Consider the following 22,193-nt stretch of genomic DNA (forward strand, 5'->3'; position numbering starts at 1 on the left):
TATACTTGTCCTTTGAAGACTTGCTTTATACTGTCTTTTGCGCTAATACATATAATAAACAGCTTATAAATCACAAGTATTCTGTTCAAAACAACCTGTAAAAGCTATTATTATCATTATTATTAAAAAGCTGCAGGCATGTTTTTCTTCAGTGTCTGTTTAGACACAGGATCTTGGCCATGTTGGACGCTGCATTGTGTTGTTTTTTTTTTTGTTTTTTTTAAGCAGCAGGAGGAACATTTCCAGGAATACAAAGATTTCTTCCACCACGATGTCTTTGTCCTCTTCCCCTCTGCCTTTTACTTCCACAGCCTCTCTGTCGATTTGTCTTTTATTAAGTGAAATACCAAAATTGCCGCTGGAGTTTTGCAGCATGGCTGTATGGCTTTTAACAAGTGCGACGTGTCAGACTAGAACTTCTTCATTCACCCCACTCAAATTTTTTGACCCACGAGTCTTCCAGGAACCGTAACATTGAGGCATTTCAACATCTTAATTAACTCAACAACCCTTAACCCCTCCCCTGTGTTAATTATGTGCCGGCATCCCCGAGCAGCTTGAAAGATGTTGTCATGGACATTTTTTTTATTAGTGACTCCTGAAGGTTAATTACACTCAGTGCCATCATTTTATTATTTTTTTCCACCAAAGCCTCATCATGAATGTGGAATAGAGCAGATAAAAGTTTCATGTCATACTGGCTTTCTTCTCTTTCCAGCCATTGAACATCATAACTAATGCAGCACATGCAGTATATGCGACCTGGGTTTTTCTTTGCAGGGTTTACTTCACTGGACGTATCACTACGTGTGCATGTAAAACGTGAAACAGCAGCCACAGAATCACTGCGTTCAAAACGATTTATGAGATAGTTTTCCCACTGTGCGTTGATAAACTGTGTTTCTTTGACGCATGGTGTATACTTACTTTTTTATTGTTTTTGGATACCATGAGAACAATCTCCGACTTCTAAAAACATTAATTCTCTGTATAAAAATGTTATGGTGCTGCCAGACGCCTTGTCTTTTCTGTCTCTCTCCGCTCTCAGTGTCTCTCCCCCTTTCCTTACCTGCAGAGTGATGAACTGTGTGGATGCAGGCTGGGATGTTTTCCTGTAAGACAAAAGGCTCTTCCCTCACCCGCCTGCCCACTCTCCACTAAATGCTAGTGGTTTCCAGTTTGTAATATTACTGACCAGCTCTATCTTCAGTTGCAACAACAAAGACATGTGTCATTAAAATCAACATACTGTACCTTCCAGTTCTGAATGAACAGTTATTTGTAAAGCTAACCGGCTAATCTGTCATTGTCTTCTCTTTTTTGCTCTTACTCTCTCCGCCTTTCCCTTCCTTTATCTCCAGGGTGTAGGGAATACCAGAATTCTACCCAGAACTCATGGACATCACCAACTGCCGTGTTTCTGGCCTTGTCACCTTCTGCCAGGCCTTTCATGCTGCCACTTTCAGTTGCTGCTTCTTTGCAGGTCTTGCTGCCCTCAGTTTTGTCTTCAGTAACTAAAAGGTAGGTTAAACCACGTTGAGATCAGGTGGTTGCCACCTGATCATTGCCTTGAGAAACTCTTGGGTTGCTTTGGGTCGCTGTTGCAACATTTGGTTGAATCTGAGCCGCTTATAGCAGAGTACACTTCAGACTTCATCCTGTTACTTCTATCAGCAATTGTGTCATCAATAAACACTAGTGACCGAGTTCCACTGGCAGCCATATGTGTCCAATGAAGCCCAGTGAACAATGGGCTGGGAGGTCAGTTCCTTGATCATTAACATGCAAATTGTCATGACCACTGATCAACAATCACTAATCAAAGCTCATTGATTCAGTGGGCTAGTTCCTGTCATTGTGCAAATGTAAGGCATTTCTTGATAGCAGACCTTGGCAATGATATATTTCCACGCATAGTTAAATCACATAATAATTGTTCAGTTTAAAATTTAAGGTGGTGCGCATAAGGCAATCCCCAAAAACAACAGCAGATGTGTGCGTGCGTGTGTGCGTGCGTGCACGTGTGTGTGTGTTCGTCAGTCTGACTTTCAGAGAATTTCAGATGAAGTACTTTAACAGATGCGGTATCAGAGTATATTTTAGGAAGCTTCCTGTACTTGTATTCATTTACCTTTCAAGTTCATACCATGCCATAGATAGAAACTCGTGCAGGGAACGGAGCTATCATTTTACATTTCAATGTCAAAATTAAGGAATGTTTTACCATAATGTGTTTTCAGCTAGAAACCTGCACACTGAGCATTAATGTCTGCAGCCTTTTTTTCTATGACCTGGCATCATTTGACAAGAAGAAATGTAATCAATGAGCACTCAAATATCATAATATTTCTATTTACAGGTCTAGAATGATCAAAATGATCCCTCCAAGTAACTAAAATTATAATTATTCAATGTCAGATGTAGATACTCTTTTCTACATAGTGCATTATGATTCCTTTCATCCCCTGAAACTGAATGTGAAATATTTTTCCTCATACAGCAGACATTTCCCCCAAAACCAAACTCTAATTACAAGTGAGAAATCCTTAGAAGCCCTTATAGATGAATGTCTGTATATAATAATCTTTTCATTATGATTTCTGAGCAGGAGCTTACAGACAACACAGCAATATTTTTTTAATTTCCTCAGAGAGGCACGCAGACTGGGCCGGGACTCGCACGCCAGTGCTGCAGGTTATAATGTGTCTGGTACTTCTAATAACATTTGTCACAATGTAAACAGCTCATCCACACCTCCCTGCCTCTGCAGCTCTATAAATTGTTCACTTGTTGAGACGAGCACTGGCACTTTTCAGTATCTGCTGAAGATCACGACTCTTCCCTTAGATCAATGACTCAGTCATTTTTCTTCAGAGGTGTTGTCCTGCGACGCTGGATGTGATGATCACAACTGTATAGTGTTTATGTTCGGCTCAGCTTGTGAGCGCAGGACTCTGAGCAGCTCTGCTCCTCCTCCTCTAAATAGCTGATGTCTCTCTGTGTCTGCAAGCGGCTGCAGCTCGCCCGGGGTCTCATCTGAGGAGCGCAGACGAAGGTTGCAGCGATTTTTTTCCTCAAAACAGCAAGTGAAATCCAGACGCAATGCAGGTAGGGTGAGCATTTATCACTTTGACTGTTACTTTCTGTCATTGCTGAATACGATTTGCCCAGAATACAGACGATTAATCACAATAACGCTCCTGCAGTGTCTTACCTGCCCTAGCGCACATGCTCTGACCTTCTGGTTATTTATCAGCGCTAAAAAGTCTCACAACTGAACATTTGAAAGAAAGAGGACTGGACCATATGATTTTGTGATATTTTAACGATACAGAGATCCATCAATGCTCCTTTTACAGTACTCCAAAATCAATACTCCAACTTATGGAGTAACTAATACCTTGGTATTATCTGAAAACCACACATGAAGTATTAAAGGTGAAATAAGCCCTTTGAAACTGTAACCGACTATAACTTATAATATATCTGCATTATAAGACTATGCAGATGTAATGAATTTTTTCTTCAGTTATTGATGTTTTATGTTTCCTCAAACATGTTGCAGCTGATTATATGTTATTTTTTGCTCCTTATTGTTTATTTATTAATCATTTTTATATCTAGAGATTTGGAGTACTGTGGTGGAGCAAAACCCGAAGTAGTTCACCTAGAATTGTAAATTTACTAGAAAAGAGTACCTTTCATTATTTAAGTACATTCTAAATGAGATTTGTTTCCTTCCACCAACTGGCTATTTAAAACTTAGAAGCTTACTATCCTGCCCTCAAGGAGAATGCTAACAGGAATACTCCTTTGTTATTCATGACTGAGCTCAAACACAGGGCAAAAACATATGCATGCAGCAGAACTGCAAGGCAGTCTTGAAGATACCAAAAACACGACACAACACTATGTGTGAGCTCATGCCTGCATGCAGGTGTGTATGCATGCAAAAAGGTAACATACGTGACGCTCAGTGGGGGTCGGGTGCCCAGAGAGTTCACGACGAGGTAGATCGCACGGAGCATCTCTTTTTTAATAATGCAGCTCCCCGCATGTGAAGACCCAAAATAACCTCCTTTTGGATCTGCTAGAGCAGCATGTGAGTTCTTTACACATCATTTTGTCTAATTTTGTTTTATTTACCCTTTAAAGGTAAATAAATGTATAAATTCCAATGACATCTATTTGATTGTTGAATTTATTTTGATTCGGGTGAAGTAAAATCAGATTTCAGGTCAGAGGAGACCGTTTTAGACGCGCCAGAAGGCTATACGCTGCATTTATGTATGAGACTGCTAAATGTGTAGTCATGCATTTTTAAATGTGAGCGTGTGACTGGCACAGATGCATACAACATGCCTGTGTGTATGTAGGCTATGTGTGTATTCTACTATCACTCCTTATATTCTTAGTCATCCTTCACCTCACCACGGCTGTCCACTCTGATCTTTTATTGATGAAGTTTTAAGCAGTGTGAATTATTGAGCAACAGCGTTGATGCTAAGATGATTTAGCATCCTTCCATATTCAAATAGGGGACAGAGGAACTCCCCAGACAGTTGTTTCCTACAACACTCTTAATACTTTCATCTAAATATCCTCTAAACAATAAGATCTAATGGCTGCATTATTCATGCAGTGTGCAGAGAGTTAAAAGGAAAGGAGAAGAAACTTCTAAACATCACGTGGTACAGTAGCACTGATAGGTTGGGAGATTGTGCCCAAAGACCTCATTCAGAATAAAAAGCAACATAAGAGACAAAGCCAAAAAAAAGCACTACTCTTATATTGTTTCACAGTACATCATTTGTGCTGCTTAAAATCAGAGATGTGAATTACATTGCTGATACAGAAACACTGAATACGTGAGTCGTGATGATATAATGTGGTGGTAACATGAGAGCTTTTGTGCTATTGTTCCCAGAAGCGCTCCTGTCACCGGAGACCTTTTTCATTTCTTTCAGAAAGCACATTTCTAAATCCATCATGTGAAAAAAAGTTAAGGTCACTTCTAAAAACATAGAATTGTCTGCAGTTTGCTGGCCTGAAGCATTCAGGTGTGTTAATGTCAGTGCATCAGCTATGACCTTGGAGAAGCAACTGTCACTGCTCATCAATCTGGGAAGACTTATGGGGCCATTAACACAGAATTCCAACTTTATACAGTGAAAAAGATTATTCACAAGTGAAAAACATTCAAGATGACAGGTCAGATGTGCAATGCTCAAAGAAACTGCAAAAAAGAATCAAATCTGGACATGACGCCCAGATTCTACAGGAATTAGCATGTGAAAAGTTCATGAGAGTGCAGATAACAGAGTTATTATAATGTTATAATTTCTATATAATTGTTCTTTTTTTATTTCTTTTTGACTTTTTGTTTTCAGTTCAGTTCAGTTTTTATTGGTTTCTGTGTTACATTTTAATTATTATTGTATGGCGGTCACATGTCAGAGGTCAGATTTAGGAAAAATCAGTGCAGGTATTAGAATAAAAACACTTTTAAAGACATCTCAATAACCAAAATCTCAATAACCACGTCCATTAAAGCCTCATCAGGCAAGTTATAATAACATTTTGGTCAAATTAGCAGGTACTAAAAGTGAGGGCATTTCCACTCTATTTTTATTTTAGTTGGTTTTCCAAGTTCACAAAAGAGTTTTTTTTTTCAAAGTCTAGTTTTTATTTTAGTTAACCAAAAGGTTTTTTTTTCACATTTAGTTTTAGTTTTGCTTACTATATTAACCTTGACAGCTTGGAAAAGACTGAACAAATCTTGCTTGTTTGAGAGGGTTGCCAGGAGAAGTTGAAAACAAATCCCCAGACTTCTGAAACAAGTGGCGATGTTTGGCCATAATGCACATCAGCACAAACACCTCGTACCAGCTATAAGCACGATGGTGGAAGGATGATGTTTCAGGCTTGCTTTGCACCCACAAGAATTTCAGCGCCTTGCAGACATTGAGTGGACCATTAACTCCTTTGTATACCAAAGCATTGTAGAGTCAAATGAGGTAATCTGTCTGATAGCTAAAGCTTGGCCGAAAATGGGTCACACAACAGGACAGATAAATAAAGAAATACTTTTTAATAGTCTTTTTAATTGATGACTAAAATGACTAAATGATCATCAATTACAAATTAAATCAATGTCTAAATGTTGCTTTGACTCATTTCACAATATAAATATGGATGCAGCTTGTGATTTCTACACCATCATTCTATTAAACATCCACATCAGTTCTACTCCTCGTTAACACTGTTCACTCTCTGCAGCGCAGTTCTTTGCTTATGTGTGCCAAAGTCTGTTCAGCCACGTGCCAGTCCCAGCTTGTTATTTCTCTAGGTTACAGCTTCTATATTAACCATTGTAGACAACATCCTAGACATCGAGACAATACACTCCAAAAGAGAAGAGCTCTGAGTATATTGGTGAGATTTTTTAGGCTCTGGTGAAGTGGATAAAATCATTAAACCTGCTTTAAGCAACACATTAACATTCATTTGTGTCCACTTGATAAATGTGGGTCAGATATTGATTTTTGTTTAAAATCTTTGGTGTTCATCTCCACGGGGAAAATCTGGTTTGTTAGCTGGTAAATGTTCAGCTATTTCTCACTGGCTAATTGCTGACTGTGTTTGTATGGATTTAGTCATTTTCAGCTGTTAATGGCATTGAAGAGAACTAAATCAGCCTTACTGAGCTAAACCATGCAACATCAAAAAAAAAAAAAAGATCTGCAGAACTGTAATTTTATTAACAATGAGAAATACCTTCTCTAAAATCTAATTTGTGACTAAAATACCAAAATATTAAAGAATTAATTCAGTGTAAAGAGACACGCCACGGTTAGCAGTGACTCTGTTTTACAGCCTGAAATAATTACACCTGGTATATTTACATCCACTTACAGAGAGGGGCTTTTGTTTTATTCCCCTGATTTAAAGCGTGGCTAGCTCTTTAAAATCAGGTGTGTCTGCTTCTCTTTTCTCTCTCAGAGGACAGTTTCTTTCTGTCTTCAGGCAGAAGAGAAGGCGGTCGATGGCGGTCTGCTGCCGGATGCCAATGGGAAAGAGCCAAACCCGGGCGGTCAGACGGAGGGCTCAAAGTGGCAGAGACCACGGCTCTCGCGTAAATCTCTGATGAAGTGCTGCCTTGTGAAGTGGATAATTGCCAGCACCACACAGCAGGGCCCAGGTAGAAGCACAAAGAAGGCTGCAGCACCACGCTAATACCCTCAGTGGAAATTGTTGATTGTCTGTGACAGCAGGGTGGAGGAAGAGAAACGCAGGATTAATATAGGAAGAGTGCATGTCCGCTGTCATGTATTACACAATACATTGATTTTAAACATATTCATATGTGCAGTATAGATTTACCTTATAAGTATTACATTCTTTATTATGTAAACCTTTTTTCAGCTAAAAACTTCATTTTTCAGCTTTTAACCAGTCAATGAGTGCATTTCACTCTTGAGTTTTTATATTTTTACCCTCCTTTGTCATTCGTTCTCTCTCAAACACACACAGACAGACTGTTGCCATTCTTTGTCTGACTCCCTGAGAAGTGAAAAGTGGCACGTTTTTAAAAATGAATGCCACAGAGTCTTCCAGCATCTGCCCCTCTTTTCTTGGTTTATGTAAATTATTGACATATACCTTCAATGCAGACATTTTTTTTCCCAATCCATCCTAACAATTTCACATTCTGTCTTGATTTTCTTTCCATTTCTCACATTTCACTTGTTTTAGCGGAAGAAATATAGAATGAGGTTAATGGAAATTGTCCTCTGCGGTTTCTAGAAACGACCCGCTCCTGTCATCCAGACTCATTTTCTGCTGACTTGTCTCTCTGCCAGCAGACAGATGGCAATATGTCTTGGACAGGAAGACAAGAGGGCAAATGCTTTTTGGCAAACACAATATTTTGCACTTATAAGAGTACCATTATTGTGTAAATATTGTTGTTATCTATAATAATGCATTCCATCTCATGTTTAACACCAGAAAGGGAATGTGTGTGCTAATCTTAACTCATCCAGTATATTTCTGGTAGCACTATTTTGCACCTAAAGCAGAGAACAGCAAAAATTTGAATTAGATTATTTTTTAGCTTTTTGAACGGTTATACAGAGAAATTTAAAGGTTTGTTGAAGCTCCTCCACAATCTCTGGACTTTATTACAACACTATCACCATCTACTGGCGTGTGGAGATTACAGCACCTGAATTTCACACACACCACTCTCTGTCTACAGTAGCTGATGGGCTGCACTGACATTCATACTGTGCAGTTGTACAGTGAATGGAAGAGTCTATGAAAGAGGAGATTCATCTGCATCAAATGAAATGCATTAAAATGAACTAAAAAACAGATGCGATGTAGGTACTACACAGCCAATTCACCACCCAGGGAATCTTTCTGTAATCTGGACTCACTTACCTTAAGACTGACGATCAGGATAAGCAGTAACAGGACGCTGGTTATCAGCCTATTCCAGGGTTTTCCCTGCATGCTTACATGAAAGGAGTGTCCCTGGCAGCATCCAATGAATCACAGTTAAGGATAAGTGAACTGGCAGCAGTGTGGTTGATTTCACAAAAGATAATAGAACTGAGCACCGGGAAAATATGAAGCGGTTGAAAACATTATACAGACTGAAAGCAATACAGCTACTGCTGACAAAGCAGCATGTGTGAGAGGAAAAGCAGTGTGCACACTTCAACAACACTTTTAGTATAAAGTGTGTCCACTTTAAACATTTTCCTGTAAGACTGGAACAGAGCTGCTATATTAATGAAACTGAGCCTATTTGAAGACCGGAAAGAAAACTGGCAAAAATGCAAACTGTGAGTTAACAGACTTATCGATATCATTCTGTCATTAAGTATTTCATTAAATTAATGTTTAATTAATGTTTGCATTATCTATAATTTGTCTGTTTGTCATATTGTGTAAAGTTAGGACCCAAACATGGGAGGCAAGCTGACTTACAAAAGGGGAGACACTTTCTTTAGGTTGATGATAAAACAAATAGTGAAACATCAACAGAAGGAAAAAAACAAAAACAAAATCTAAATGGATACAAGGAAAGAGGACAAGTACAGAGGATAGCAGACCTCTTAACAAAGGACACAGGGAAGACTGGACTGTTTTTGCACATATTAAAGGGCTGATTAGACAAAAGTTGGAATGAGACATCAGTGCAGACATTCAGGAAGTAAAACCCACCTCACGAAGCTAACTATAGGAATTAAACAGGGAATGTACTGAAAACAATGAAACACAAATGAACTTACTCGAGGGAAAACACAGAAGGCGAGACAGACAAAGGAACAACTAGGAAAGCCTTTGAGAACTAAACACATTAGAAAGAAACTCACAATAGAAACTGGAGCTATATAAAAACCAGTAATTACTATATATGATAATCAACTCTAAACAGGACTCAAAATCTCAACAGTAATTAAAGACTTAACTCTTTAAAGCCTAAACGATGAAATAACAGCCAGAAAAAATGTCAAAATAAATCAAAAATGATACACTTAAGGGTTCAATGTGTTAGGATAACATTGGAAATGAAAAGAAAACTCAAAATAAGAATTCAAAAAAACTCCAAAGCAACTAAAAACCTGGAGATTGTGACTTTGTTTGTCTTGTTGTTGTTGTTGTTGTGCTATAGTGGGAGCACTTCAAATGCAACACTGACTTGGAAGGTCTTCCACTTTGATGATGCTCAGGGTAAAATCTATATGAAATCATAACTTGTCACATTTAGACAAGGCTCAGTTTAGTGGCTCCATGGTGTAAAGCTTTACACACCTGCCCCAACATGTGAAAGATCCTCAGTTCAATTCTGGGAGGAAATACAAACGACAGCCAAGCTAGTGTACGCCTAGTAGTGGTGTAAATCCCTGATAAATGGGAGGATTGTGTCAGGAAGCGGATCTGTGCCAAATCAAACACGTAGATCCACTTGCAGAATAAGGGAGTAGCTGAAAGTTCCTTTAGAAAAGACTCTACAGCAAGCTCACTGTTCCTGCTCTTGGCCAGCTTGTACATCACACTCATCCAGAGGGGACAAATCTGTTAGTCTAAAATAAAAAATGCCCTCAATTATATCTTGGAAATCATTACTTTATAATACAGATATTCTGTATCTGTATAGAGTTTTCTTTCCTTGTTGCTGTATTTGATGTTAGTAAAGAAAATGAAAACACAAGATCTGAAGAAACTCTTAAAATACAGTTAAAATAGTTCACGTTGTTGCTGTTGCTGGCCCTGTTTCTGCTTAATAACTAAATTGGACAACTAGCAAATTTCATTATAACTCGATAAATAGTGAACACATTTATTCTTTTTCCAAATCATATCATCTCTAAAAGGATGAGGTAAGGACATCTTAAAATACCCTATTATGGAAATACAGAACTAACAATGATAGCTTTATAGTTCATGTTTTCTTTGGTGATTCATAGCAGCGGTCCCCAACCTTTTTTGCACCACAGTCCGGTTTATGTCCCACAATATTTTCACAGACCAGCCTTTAAGGTGTCGTGGATAAATACAACAAAATAAAACCAGTACCAGTACCAGAAAAAGAAGATTCATTCATAATACGCTAGAAAAGACCCAGGGAAACCGAGTTAACGCTAAAAACGATTAAAAAAAATTAACGTTAACAACCAATTAAAACCCTGAAAACCATCAATTTCACACCCAAGCCTCAACTCTCACGGCCCAGTACCAAACGACTCACGGACCGGTACCGGCCCATGGCCCGGGGGTTGGGAACCGCTGATTCATAGAAGTGACCTCTTAAGTTTCAAAAGCAACACAACTGTAACCTGAATGGAAAGCCCAAATGTACCATTTGAATGCGTAGATATTAAGACCTGTGCCTTAAACCAGACCTCCATGCCTGCATCAAGAAAAAATGTCCTAGCTAGCTAATTTAATTGTTTGACAAGAAGTTTTGATTGATGGCTTAGACTCCAGGCTGTAATGTAGCTTTCAGTGTAGTCATTAAAGCCTGATGATGGGACTGATGGCTGCACTGTCGGCATCTCTGCGAGCTTAAGCCACCTCACTCTTGTCTGTATTTAATAGAAGAACAGGAATACATCAGCACTTAAGGTGCATTAAACAATGTAATGATGCATTATTTTAATGGAAGGTTCCCTCATGAGCTCATGCATCTTGCATGTTTTATATAATGGCTGAGTCCATCTCACAAAAAAGACAGGTTGCAAAAAATCCACATAAAAGAAATAACAAGTTCCTGCATTTTGTTAGCTGGGCAGTACATCTGCTCAACGTTACAGTTTACAGTGCTGACTAAAAGCCCAAGTTGAGCTCACAATGTAGTAAATTTCATTGTTAAATGACAGGAAACTACAATCACTGAGATTTTACAGGATTAAACGGTCATTTTACATCTGTACTCTACAATAACAGTTTCTTACTGTGAAAAACAGTAACAGTAACTATAACAGTGCTATAATGTATAAAATATACACTTTGTAGTATACTGCAGAGTATTTTAAAGTACTATTTTTTTGTCAATGTCCAGAAATTTGTATCTTCTCAAATGTCAGGGTGTCACAACCATGAGACTTTTATTATGAAATAAAAAATAATAACAGCAAGGATCACACAGACCCCAATTGGCAATCAGAATTAAAGTTTTAATGAGCTGTTGTGCTAAACATAGATATTATTTTTGATGATAATAATGTAAACAAAAAAAGATGCAAAACCTAGCTAATAGTTTAAGCAGGCAACCATGCATGCAACAGCGCAGGTTTGACTCTGACCTGAGGCCCTTTGATGGGCATGTTTACCTACTTTCCTAGTTACTCTTCACTGCAAAAAGCCAAAAAATTATGGAAAAAATACAGGTCATGCTGGTGACCAATATAGGAATCATCATGTGTGAACTCAATTTGGAATCAGAGTTTGAACTCATAAAAGTTTGCCTTCATAGACCATCTTCTTGAGCTGCTACAATAATAGAAATGACTGCTGTTAATATTTTCTACATCAGCATTTGCAGTATATGGCTGTATTTACAAAAAGTGGTGTATTGCTGTACAAAATATATTGTATTTTTACAGCAATTTGTTTCAGTATAGACACATATTATGAAGTAGGTCTAAATTTACTAAAATAAATGAATACAATGTATTTGATTATGCCATATATAATGTCCTAATCAAATAAACAGAAGCCTTTTTTTTTCGGAAAATGAGCTGATAAACACCTTTTTACAAAAAACCCATACATTTTCATAATGCACAACGACATCAGGTCTCAGTCTAAATTACATCCTCCAAATGTACATTTGAGGAGCTCGGCAGCTCTACTATTGATATTTCTTGTATTTTTGGCAGGGAACTATCCCCGTTCATTAGGTCCATTTAAACTCTCTAACTTACATAAACCCTCCCTGACCATCGAAATGCATATCTGGCATACATCCTCTGCCTGCTCACAGACCAATATTGTTCCTCTGCACAATTGATTTGCTTTCCACCCCTCTTTCCTACTTACATTGAGTCCATTATGTTGTGCAGACTCATCAGTTGTGAACTATCCCAATGATCTTTACAATAGAGCATAATCATAAAAAACTCAAAAAGTATATATAAATACTGTTACATACATTATTTATAAAATATATATATCTGTGTTGTCAGTTTAGCTTTTCAGGATAGCAATAGTTCATTTCAGCTTTTGTTTTGTTTTTTGCAATGTCATAAAAGACAGTTTTTACAATCACAGTGGTCTAACTGCTTTTGAGATCAGAGTGAATTCATCTGTATTATTGAGTGCGTGCATCGCTGAACAGTCCTGTAGACACAGGCAGCACCACACAGGACACAATAGTTTTCTTTATGAGTGCTGTTAATATCCCAAACATCAGAAGATGTGAATCAATGCTTGGTATATCATTTTGCATCTTTATCATGACCGGGCATATTTAGACATTGCAGATTGCCAATCAGAAACTATTAGCAGAGGAATCCCTTCAGTAACAGTGATCCACCCACCCGCCCACAACCTCAAACACACAGCTCAAGACAGTGTAAGTGGAGGTGGAGCCCTGAGTTGATGGGACAGTGGGGAAGATCCAGCTGAGCCGCAGCAGAACTGAATCATCTGCAACTGGGGATAACTTTGGATAATTTGGGGGAACTCAGATTCAGTGAATTTTTTATCTACCTGCAGGAGCAAAAATGGACTTTGAACCCGTTTCTTTAATGAAGAAGGCTCTGCAGTCACTTTTATTTCTTTCCCCCATTCACTGGCCATTTGCATATGAAAACTAACAACTAGCGGAGCTTGCACCATAGCAAGTGTTATATGTCAGTTGTTATTTTAAAGGGTTTTTTTTTAAAGGGCTTTTGCAGAAGCTATATCTAATGAATTGCAACGATGGCTTTGGAGGGCATGGAAATAATTGCTATCATTGTTGTTATTGGACTATGTATTGTTGTCCTCAAACAGTTTGGGATTTGCGACCCTTTGTCACTGGAAGGTAAGACAGAGAAAGAGAGAAATTAAACATTGATCTTTGTAGGATAGCCTTTAATATCTCACAGGGTTTTCTTTATATACGTAATAGAAATGGAAAAGTTAACAATAGTCATGCACATGCAGTAAGTTGAATTTTCCTGTACTGACAGTTAATTAATCCCCTTGTAACTCTTTTCATGACAAAACTTATTGTGTTTATTGGGACAAATTCATGGACTTTTGAACAAAACTCGAAGTCCATCCATGAAAAAAGAGTAACTTTGAAAGACACCATGAGGCCTCTTCATGAACAAATTCTTACAGTGTTGTTTTTACAGCGACCCTGAACCTACCTTTTCATTTTCTGTATCGGTAAAAATTTTGGTCTAACTAAATATTTTTTAACAGTCATATCAATTTCTCCTTCCTTGTTTCTCAACCTCTTCAACTTGCTATATCTGTGGCATTCTCATGAAGATGGTGAGTACCTACAATGGTATTCCTCTGCACATTATTACATGCAACTGTAATTGCATTCCAGCTGTTCTTGGAAATTCTTGGTTTTTGGTAATCGCAGTATGTACATTTTTTGGTCCTTAAGGCTGACGAAGCAAGCTTTTTTTTCTCACAGTTGGCATTTAAGCTTGTCAAACACAGGTGTAACTGCATTAAATGCATTAAAGGCTGTCTAAAAATGTGCAACTCCTTTTGCTTTTGCAACCCTAAAAATGTGCTTTAAATCACCCTTGTCTAATATCTTTTCATTTAAGCGTCAGGATGCCAACAGCGACCTTGAAAATGCCCCAAAAAAAGCATGGCAGCATGTACTTTCTGCCTGGTTATTTCTTCATAAACAAAATTATGAAGAAGAAAAAGCTTTTTCTATCAAGATTATTTCTGTTACGCCTTTAGCAAAAAATATTCCTTCATGCAATGTTCATAAAAATGTAGCACTGCACCAAATAGCTCAACTAGAACTGGAAGAGCTCGCTGTGTTACTTTAGCATAATACTTCGATGCTACAAGTTTCTCTCTTTCTCTCAAAACAACTCCCACGTCTTTCTTTCTGTTTCATCTTCTTATTTTTTTTACTTGTACGATGTTGAACATTCTTCTTACGCCGTTGCTTCCACCCATTTATTTGTCGTCCCTCGTCCCTCTTAAACCTCTCCATGTTTGTGTTGTTTCTGTGAAGATGGTGAGCATTTTGAGTTATAGGATGTAAATGTAAATGTTTTGCCTCTATGATTTCCTTTTTCTTTCTTACTAGTCTTACTGCTGTTTCTTCCCCCTTTCCTTCCACCCTCTCGTTTCCCCTTTTTGTCTCTTTTCGTGTGACAGACAGCAGTGACAGTGACCTTGAACTCTCCATGGTGCGTCACCAACCTGAGGGTCTCGAACAGCTCCAAGCCCAGACGCAGTTCACCAGGAAGGAGCTGCAGTCGCTTTACAGAGGCTTTAAGAATGTAAGAAAACAATCAGCATACTTAGAAGCAATTCATCAGTTTTACTCTTTATTATTTGGCAGTATTTTAGCACAAAGGAGCATCTTTCCCTAACCACGTGTTTTGCTATTATCCTTTATGTATTTGTGACATTGTGAGTTGCAGTTTGATTGATTAATTATAGTGTAGTTACTTAATTATAAAATATAAGCACACTTCATTACACATAAACTCAACGTACTTTGCATAAAAAGAAGCATCAGTGACACCATTTAACTTAATTTCCTGTGGAGCACTCTCTAACCATTCCTTCTATTAAAATGAATATAAATGCTACAAAAAAATATTCAATACAATGAAAAGTACAAGAAAAGTTCATGTAAACATATATAGACAACCAAGTTTTTATGTCTAAACTGTGTGTAATTATTAATCATCAAATGTCAATAACATGGACTTCCAGAAAGTTTTGAAACCTGGCTTCAAGGATTGGACCACAAGAGCACTCGAAACTGGCACAAAAATGACCGTTACAATATAAACCGGCATCTTTTAAACAGAGATATGACAATCACTAATAAACCAAATAAAACCATAAAACTTCACAGACTGACTGAATACTGAATCTATTTTTAACACGTTATGGGACTACTGCGTCATTTTAAGAAGTTGTGATTTAAGAAGTTCTCCTGTGTTGCTCAGGCCACTTTTCAGGTAGCCTACTGTAAACATATGATTGGAATTATAGTGTTTTATGTGCGCATTTGGCACTTTAAAAATCCCAGGCTTACAGGAAATTAATTTTATATTCTATCTATTTGTTGCATCTTACTGGGTTGTCTAAGCAGAGAAGCTCAGACCTCCCTCGCCCAGGCTCTTCACGGGGGAAACCCAGCCCAGTAACATAATCTCTCCAGTGATTCCTGGGTGTGCGTAGGGTTTCCTCTCTGCAGGACAGCTATAAAGAAACTCACCTATGAGGAATGCAGGAAGCATCGTAGTCAGATGCTACCATTTTTCCCCTTTTTTCAAACAAAAAAATGTGTAATCATGTAAAATACTTTCTCTCCAAATGTACAATTGAACAAGAAGATTATTGAAAATGAGAGTGTGTGTGTGTGTGTGTGTAAACAATAAGTGTGCATGCAAGTGCCTAAGGGCAGAAATCTTTATTTTGATGGCAGCTTCAGCACTTTTGCAAATTTCTTTCTTTTTATGAGCCGCTGCATGTATTGCTCAAATCGTATTGGTCAACCACGGCATGCACGCATAAACTTGGGAGTGACTTAACACATATTTTTGCCCACTGCAGGACGGGGTAATAGATATCGACAGTAAGTGGTTGTAATAGGAAGCAAAGCTCCATTAAAGAGGGGAAGGAGAAGACCACAAGCTGATGTAAACAAAGAAGCTTTAAACTTAGAAAAAAAAGAAGCCTGAAAATGTTTTAAGAGTCTTCAGAGGCATTAATGATACATAAAGAGTTGCGCAGAGAAATGTCCAGCATAAACAAATCTTTAATGATGATATCAAGAAGATGATTTTAACTAACCAAGCAGATTTGTTTTCACAGCAGATGTTCTGACTTGTCATAGCAGGATAAGTACAGTAGTATTAAGTACAAGAGTATTAGTTGATACCCGGTGCTGTATTCCACTTTGCTTTGGAATTCCAGGTAACACTAAATGAGCAGAGCAATCACCAAAGCTAATCGTTCGATCTGAGTTTTTTAGTTGTTTTTGCAGCTTTATTACATTTCGCACTAAAACCGGTTTCCACACTTTTTTTGCCAAATGAAATCAAAGTTTTTGCTTCATTCCTGTGTAGTTTATTGCACTTTCTTTTCCCAGCACAAGCAAGGTATTCTCCACACATGTATCAGTGTTAGTACAATTGTTGCGTTGTTTTATGACAAATCAATTCTTTGAGTAAACGATGATCTTATAAGGTCTCAAATAAGATTTCCTTAAGTTTTTTCCTTAAGACAATGCAACAGGGGACACAAAGCCGATGAGGAATGACATCATCATCTTAGAGAAGCAAGGGCCATGTTGTCTGTGAAGGTTTTTCTGTTATCCAGGTCATCATAGTCTAAGGAGCTTGGAAAAAAAGCGTCTGGACTTCTTTAAGTTGCTTAAAGACGTTTCACCAAGAAACTTCTTCAGTTCTAGAAGTGAAGAAGTTTCTTCAGTTCTTTCCAAGCTCCTTGGACCAAGGACCGTGTTGCTGCCCATCAATCTGTGAAGGCTTGTATCACTAATTACAGTCAATTTGAAGTCGATTATTCAGCTGTAAGAACTATTTTCTATAAGTGGGAAGTATTCAAGACAAGTCCCAATCTTTCCAGGATTGGATGTCCCAGCAATTTCCTGATTCACTTTTAGTGTCTCACCTTTAATGTTGTTAATATTCTGTACTTCTTAACTGGTATACACTAAGTCCATATGTGTTAATGACTCCTAACTGTTCATTAGCAGAGTTAAACACTCTTTTCTTTCACTGACTTGTTTTTCTATTGTTTACCTTTCAATAGGAGTGTCCCAGTGGGCTAGTGGATGAAGAAACATTCAAGAGCATTTACTCACAGTTCTTCCCTCAAGGAGGTACATTATGCAACTGGATAATAAAAATTATAATAAGCATGATACTTGATACTTGATATTTTAAAGGTGCAGTTTATATTTGCTAGATGCTGTTTCTTTGTAAAGTTGCCATAGCAACATTAAGTAATTAAGTAAATTTTTCTCACTCCCTCTAGATTCATTTTTTTAAAAAGACCACAGTTGATTACAGTTAATATTCCGTGCTAAACATGCATTGCAATTAACAATGGTCATTTCTTGCTTTTCATTATTTTCTCTCAGATGCAACTACATATGCACATTTCTTGTTTAATGCTTTTGACATGGACAGAAATGGCTCCATCCGGTTTGAGGTGAGTACAGCAGGGGCTGCAAGTTTAAAGGTTTTCATTTATAAAAAGCTTAAAAGAAATTAAACAATGGATTGCATTTACAGGACTTTGTTCTAGGTCTGTCTGTGTTACTTCGAGGCTCAGTTACGGAGAAACTTCGCTGGGCATTTAATCTATATGACATCAACAAGGATGGCTACATTACAAAAGAGGTACAATGATAAAAAATAAATAAATAAAATCCAAATCTGTTGCACTTTTATGATGTCTGTCTTTTTTCCTGCAGGAAATGATGGCTATCATGACCTCCATTTATGACATGATGGGCAGGTATACTTTACCCAGCGTACGAGACGATTCCCCAGGTGAACATGTGGAGAAGTTCTTCCAGGTACTTAATCCAGAAACCCCCACACTCCCACCGCCACTGCTCACAGGAGGATGGGGGATCCATGCTCTCATGTTGTTTACTTCAGTCAATTTTCACCCTAGAGAAGAAATCAGGCCTCATCAGCCCATTCAGAGATGCTGTTCTGCATACCTTGGTTGTAATAAGTAGTTATTTCAGTTGCTGTTTCCTTGTATCTAACCACTCTCTTCTGACCTCTGAAAGCAACAAGTCCTTTTTTCCCAGAGAACTGCTGCTCACTGGATGGTTTCACTTTTTTCAACCATTATCTGTAAACCCTAAAAATCAGTGTGTGGGCAAAATCCCAGTTTGATCAGCCGTTTTTAAAATTTGGCACCAACAAAGTTGCCATGCTCAAAGTCACTTAATTATATTGAGTTTGTGACGTTTAACTGGCTGATCAGATCCTTGTGTTAGTGTGCAGTTTAACAGAGGACCTAATAAAGTATGCGGTGAATGTACATTAGTACATCCAGATATTGTATTGAAGCACTGAGTGCTCAAGTAGAGTAGAAAAGTACTATAAGAACCAGTCCATTTACCAATTACTACCCAGTGCCACATTTTATTTGTTACTGTGACAGGCTACAGGGGTGTACACATTTTTTCAGTTACTCATTCATGAAAGAAATGAATGATAAATAAACTGAAAGAAAGAAAGAACCTGTTATTTTACCTCATGTTATCCACTTTGTTTCTTTAATATGGATCAGAAAATGGACCGTAACAGAGATGGAGTGGTGACAATAGATGAATTCATAGAAACCTGCCAAAAGGTAAATCCTTATGTAAATCTAAAGATTTTGCCACATGATGATTGGCCAAATTTATACACTATATTACTTGTATAACTATTGTTTCCATAACAGGATGAAAATATAATGGCTTCTATGCAGCTGTTTGAGAACGTCATCTAGTTTCTGCAGAGAAAGGTGGACCAATAATGCTGAATAGAGCTTCCCACTACAAACGTCTGTCCCTGAACAATTTCATTTATCCTAAAAAGGAAAAACTGGGTGTTTTGACACTTTCTACTGCTAATACTCAATACCTACCACTATTGAGTTTCCAGTCAAGCTGTTTCATGCAGAGAAATGTACAGGATTCACCAAAATCACCTGAGAAAACAATGTTTCTTTGCATGATATTTCAACTTTCATTTCTGCACATGAAACAACGTGCTGTGATTACCAGATGAGCATGAGTGTTCGCCTGACATTAGAGAGCATGTACTGCAAACCACCTCAAACACAAATGATTCATTTTATTGTATTTTTTTGCCACAAACGTGCAAATGAGAATTCTTTGTTACTATATTCAACTGTGCAGAAATGAAACCCAGACATTGTTGTGCTTACCAGAATCCAGTTGAAATAAATATTTGCTCTCACATACTGATACTCCTGCTGAATCCCTTCTTTTTATAAAATAAAAAAAATGCAACAGGCAAAAGAAATTCCACATGTGCATTTTATCAGTTTCCATATGTTTAACAGTCCTTATAGAAAATAGAGTATAGAGTAAGTGATTGTATCAAATTTGTTGCACTGAATCTGGCATTATGTAATAGTAAAGCTCTTAAAATGCTATAAAACGAGTCATTCACAGTCTTAAGTCACTGTATAAGGTCAGACAAGCAATACTGCAGTTGTGCAAGATGAAGCCTCGGGGGGCTTCTTTAAATTCCTGATCCAAACCAGTGCTTCATGGTCATGGTCCCAAGAGGGATTATTCCTGATCTTTTAGCCTTTGGCAGACAGTCATCTCTCATGCTCTACATCCTCAGAGTTCTCTTTATCCTCTCCATTACGGGTTTGTTCTTTGTTCCATGCAAAAATAGTTTTATTCTCTAAGTCTGACAATGGAATTTCATTTTCAAGTTCTGACATTAAATTATAATCTTAAAAAAATAATACTAAAAAAGAAAAATGCATACACAATCAGTCACTGGCTCGACTGCCCCCTTATTCTGCAGGCCATGCTTCCATCCAAAGGGCCGGTGTTCTGAGAAACCATCCTACTCTGACAAAACGTCCTACCTGTATTATAATTTGACGGTGACTTGCGACTAAACCTAACCATAACCATAACCATAACCTTAAGAAATATTCCGGATGGGTGAGAGAAAAAGAAGTTAATTTAGAATTGGTGTTGTGCGCATGCACCATGTCTGTGCACAAACATTGGCTGAACATTAGAATCGCCATGAAAGACGATTGGAGTTACTGAAAAAAGTATTTGGCACAGTTCTTATATTACTTAATGAATTCTGACTTTTTAAATTTTACTTTTTTTCTTAAATTGAAATCTGACTCTTTTCTTACTTTTTGTTTTTGTTGGTGTTTTTTTTGTTTGTTTGTTTGTTTGTTTTTTTCTGATTTTAATTACAATATTCATTACAAACTTTTTCCTAGAATTTGACTACAATTTTATTTCTGAACATTTTTTTTTCTCAGGATTCTGAAAAATGTTATAAGCCCAGAACATTTTTTAGTGGTCAGACACTTTATGTAGACATAAACATAAATAAATACTAAATGAAATGTTAGTTGAGACAGTAATGTTTTTATTTGTTTGCACTCATGTCCATTTGCTGAGTAATGAGAGAAACTCACACTGCATGTGTGAAAATCCACTGTCAGCAAAAACATTGAACCTGTTCTGTATTATTGATGTAGAACCAATAGCAAAGCAGGATTGGGGTTTTTTTGTGGGTGGGTGGGCATGTGTGTTGGGGTGGGGGGGAGGGGTCTTGGTGCTGACTGTGTTGGTTGGGTTGATAGTCTGTAAATGAAGATGAAAACCACCTCGCAGCCCTGCTGTGTTGTGGTTTGATAAACAACCGCTCCAGGATCACAGCCTCTTTAAGTAACTCCTAAGAAAGGTAAATAAATTCCATTTTGTTTCCTTAAAAAATGTATTTTTTATAGATAATGTACACATTTAATCAGTTTTATTTAACAACTTTCTAACGTTTTTTTTAAAAGGCCCCTTACCAAATATTTTGCGGTTATGTGGTTACTCTTCCAAATACATCACTGATATGTTTTTTAACAATTGATATGATATGCACTGTTTATGAGAGATAAAAGAAGCAAATGCCTAGTGAATGGAAGAACAAATGTGCCACGTAATGCCCAGCTAATCCTCGTGTTTACAGAGCATATCGGTCATTCTAGATGTCTGTTGTGTCAGGGTTAGGGAGCATGTAGCTTTTGTTACTGAGCCGCAGGAAATCAAAAGCTTTATCGCCAGCTGAACTGACTGCTGACAGACTTTCAAAAAACTCCTCTGTGCGTGTCCTAAATGACAATTAACGAAGTGCAGTATCATTTTAATAACATTTTTTTCTTTCTAAAGTTCAGGTTACTCAACCTAATCTGTTTTTGCAGCTCTGCTCTGATGGCGGGCCAGCAAAAGCTTCCCTCACTGTGGGTTTGGATGCTGCTTATTGCAGCTTTGTGCCCAGGTGCACAGTATGCATACAGCAAGCGAGCAGGCAGCTTCAGAGGTCGCGGTACTGGTAACAAAGCGCCTCCCTCTCAGAATCGAGGCCTCTCCAAGCAGGGTGTAAAGTGGGCAGGTGCAGCAGCAGCGGGGATGCTGGGAGGCACAGGCACCGGGTACGGGCTGGGGTTCCTTGGAAAGCCAAAGCATGGGTCCGGAAATAACTATGGCCACAAAGCAGTCGCCTCTGAGCAAGATCGACAGCTTTACCACCAGCAAGACCAAAGATGCTGCAACCAGTCTCTCTGGAGAGCCTTCGTTAAAGGCGCTGCCCCTACTCCTGCGACTCACCTCTTTCTCAGGCTGGGACATGTGGTGCCTTTTCTTACAGCAGCTTGGATAAGAGACGTGTGATCCACCATCTAATTAATGAAAAAGCTGTCATTTATCAAAGTAA

At 38.0% G+C, this 22,193-nt stretch overlaps 1 protein-coding gene across 5 annotated transcripts; it reads left to right on the forward strand.

Moving 5' to 3' along the window:
* The first annotated feature begins 1,461 nt into the window (after window positions 1-1,461).
* Window positions 1,462-19,683, forward strand: LOC102203357 (calsenilin-like). Of its 5 annotated transcripts, XM_005735269.1 has the most exons (11): window positions 1,462-1,521; window positions 3,011-3,108; window positions 7,003-7,201; window positions 13,999-14,001; window positions 14,863-14,987; window positions 17,500-17,569; window positions 17,831-17,901; window positions 17,985-18,092; window positions 18,167-18,271; window positions 19,003-19,065; window positions 19,159-19,683. In XM_005735269.1, exons 2-11 carry the CDS (start codon window positions 3,103-3,105, stop codon window positions 19,204-19,206), a joined length of 798 nt encoding a protein of 265 aa, XP_005735326.1. In that variant the 5' UTR covers window positions 1,462-1,521; window positions 3,011-3,102; the 3' UTR covers window positions 19,207-19,683. The 5 variants fall into 5 exon arrangements, with proteins under 5 accessions (XP_005735326.1, XP_013766842.1, XP_013766844.1 ...); XM_013911388.1 differs by lacking the exon at window positions 1,462-1,521 and having other exon boundaries at window positions 2,803-3,108; XM_013911390.1 differs by lacking the exon at window positions 1,462-1,521 and having other exon boundaries at window positions 2,803-3,108; window positions 7,027-7,201.
* The last annotated feature ends 2,510 nt before the right edge of the window (window positions 19,684-22,193 follow it).

This window comes from Pundamilia nyererei, unplaced genomic scaffold (genome assembly GCF_000239375.1).
Source record: "Pundamilia nyererei isolate P.nyererei 1_Seehausen unplaced genomic scaffold, PunNye1.0 scaffold00063, whole genome shotgun sequence".
Taxonomy (NCBI): Eukaryota; Metazoa; Chordata; class Actinopteri; order Cichliformes; family Cichlidae; genus Pundamilia; species Pundamilia nyererei.

Coding starts and splice junctions, on each gene's coding strand:
- LOC102203357 (XM_005735269.1), top strand. Junction 17,570..17,830: donor ACAGTTCTTCCCTCAAGGAG/GTACATTATGCA, acceptor ATTTTCTCTCAG/ATGCAACTACATATGCACAT. Junction 18,093..18,166: donor ATGGCTACATTACAAAAGAG/GTACAATGATAA, acceptor TTTTTCCTGCAG/GAAATGATGGCTATCATGAC.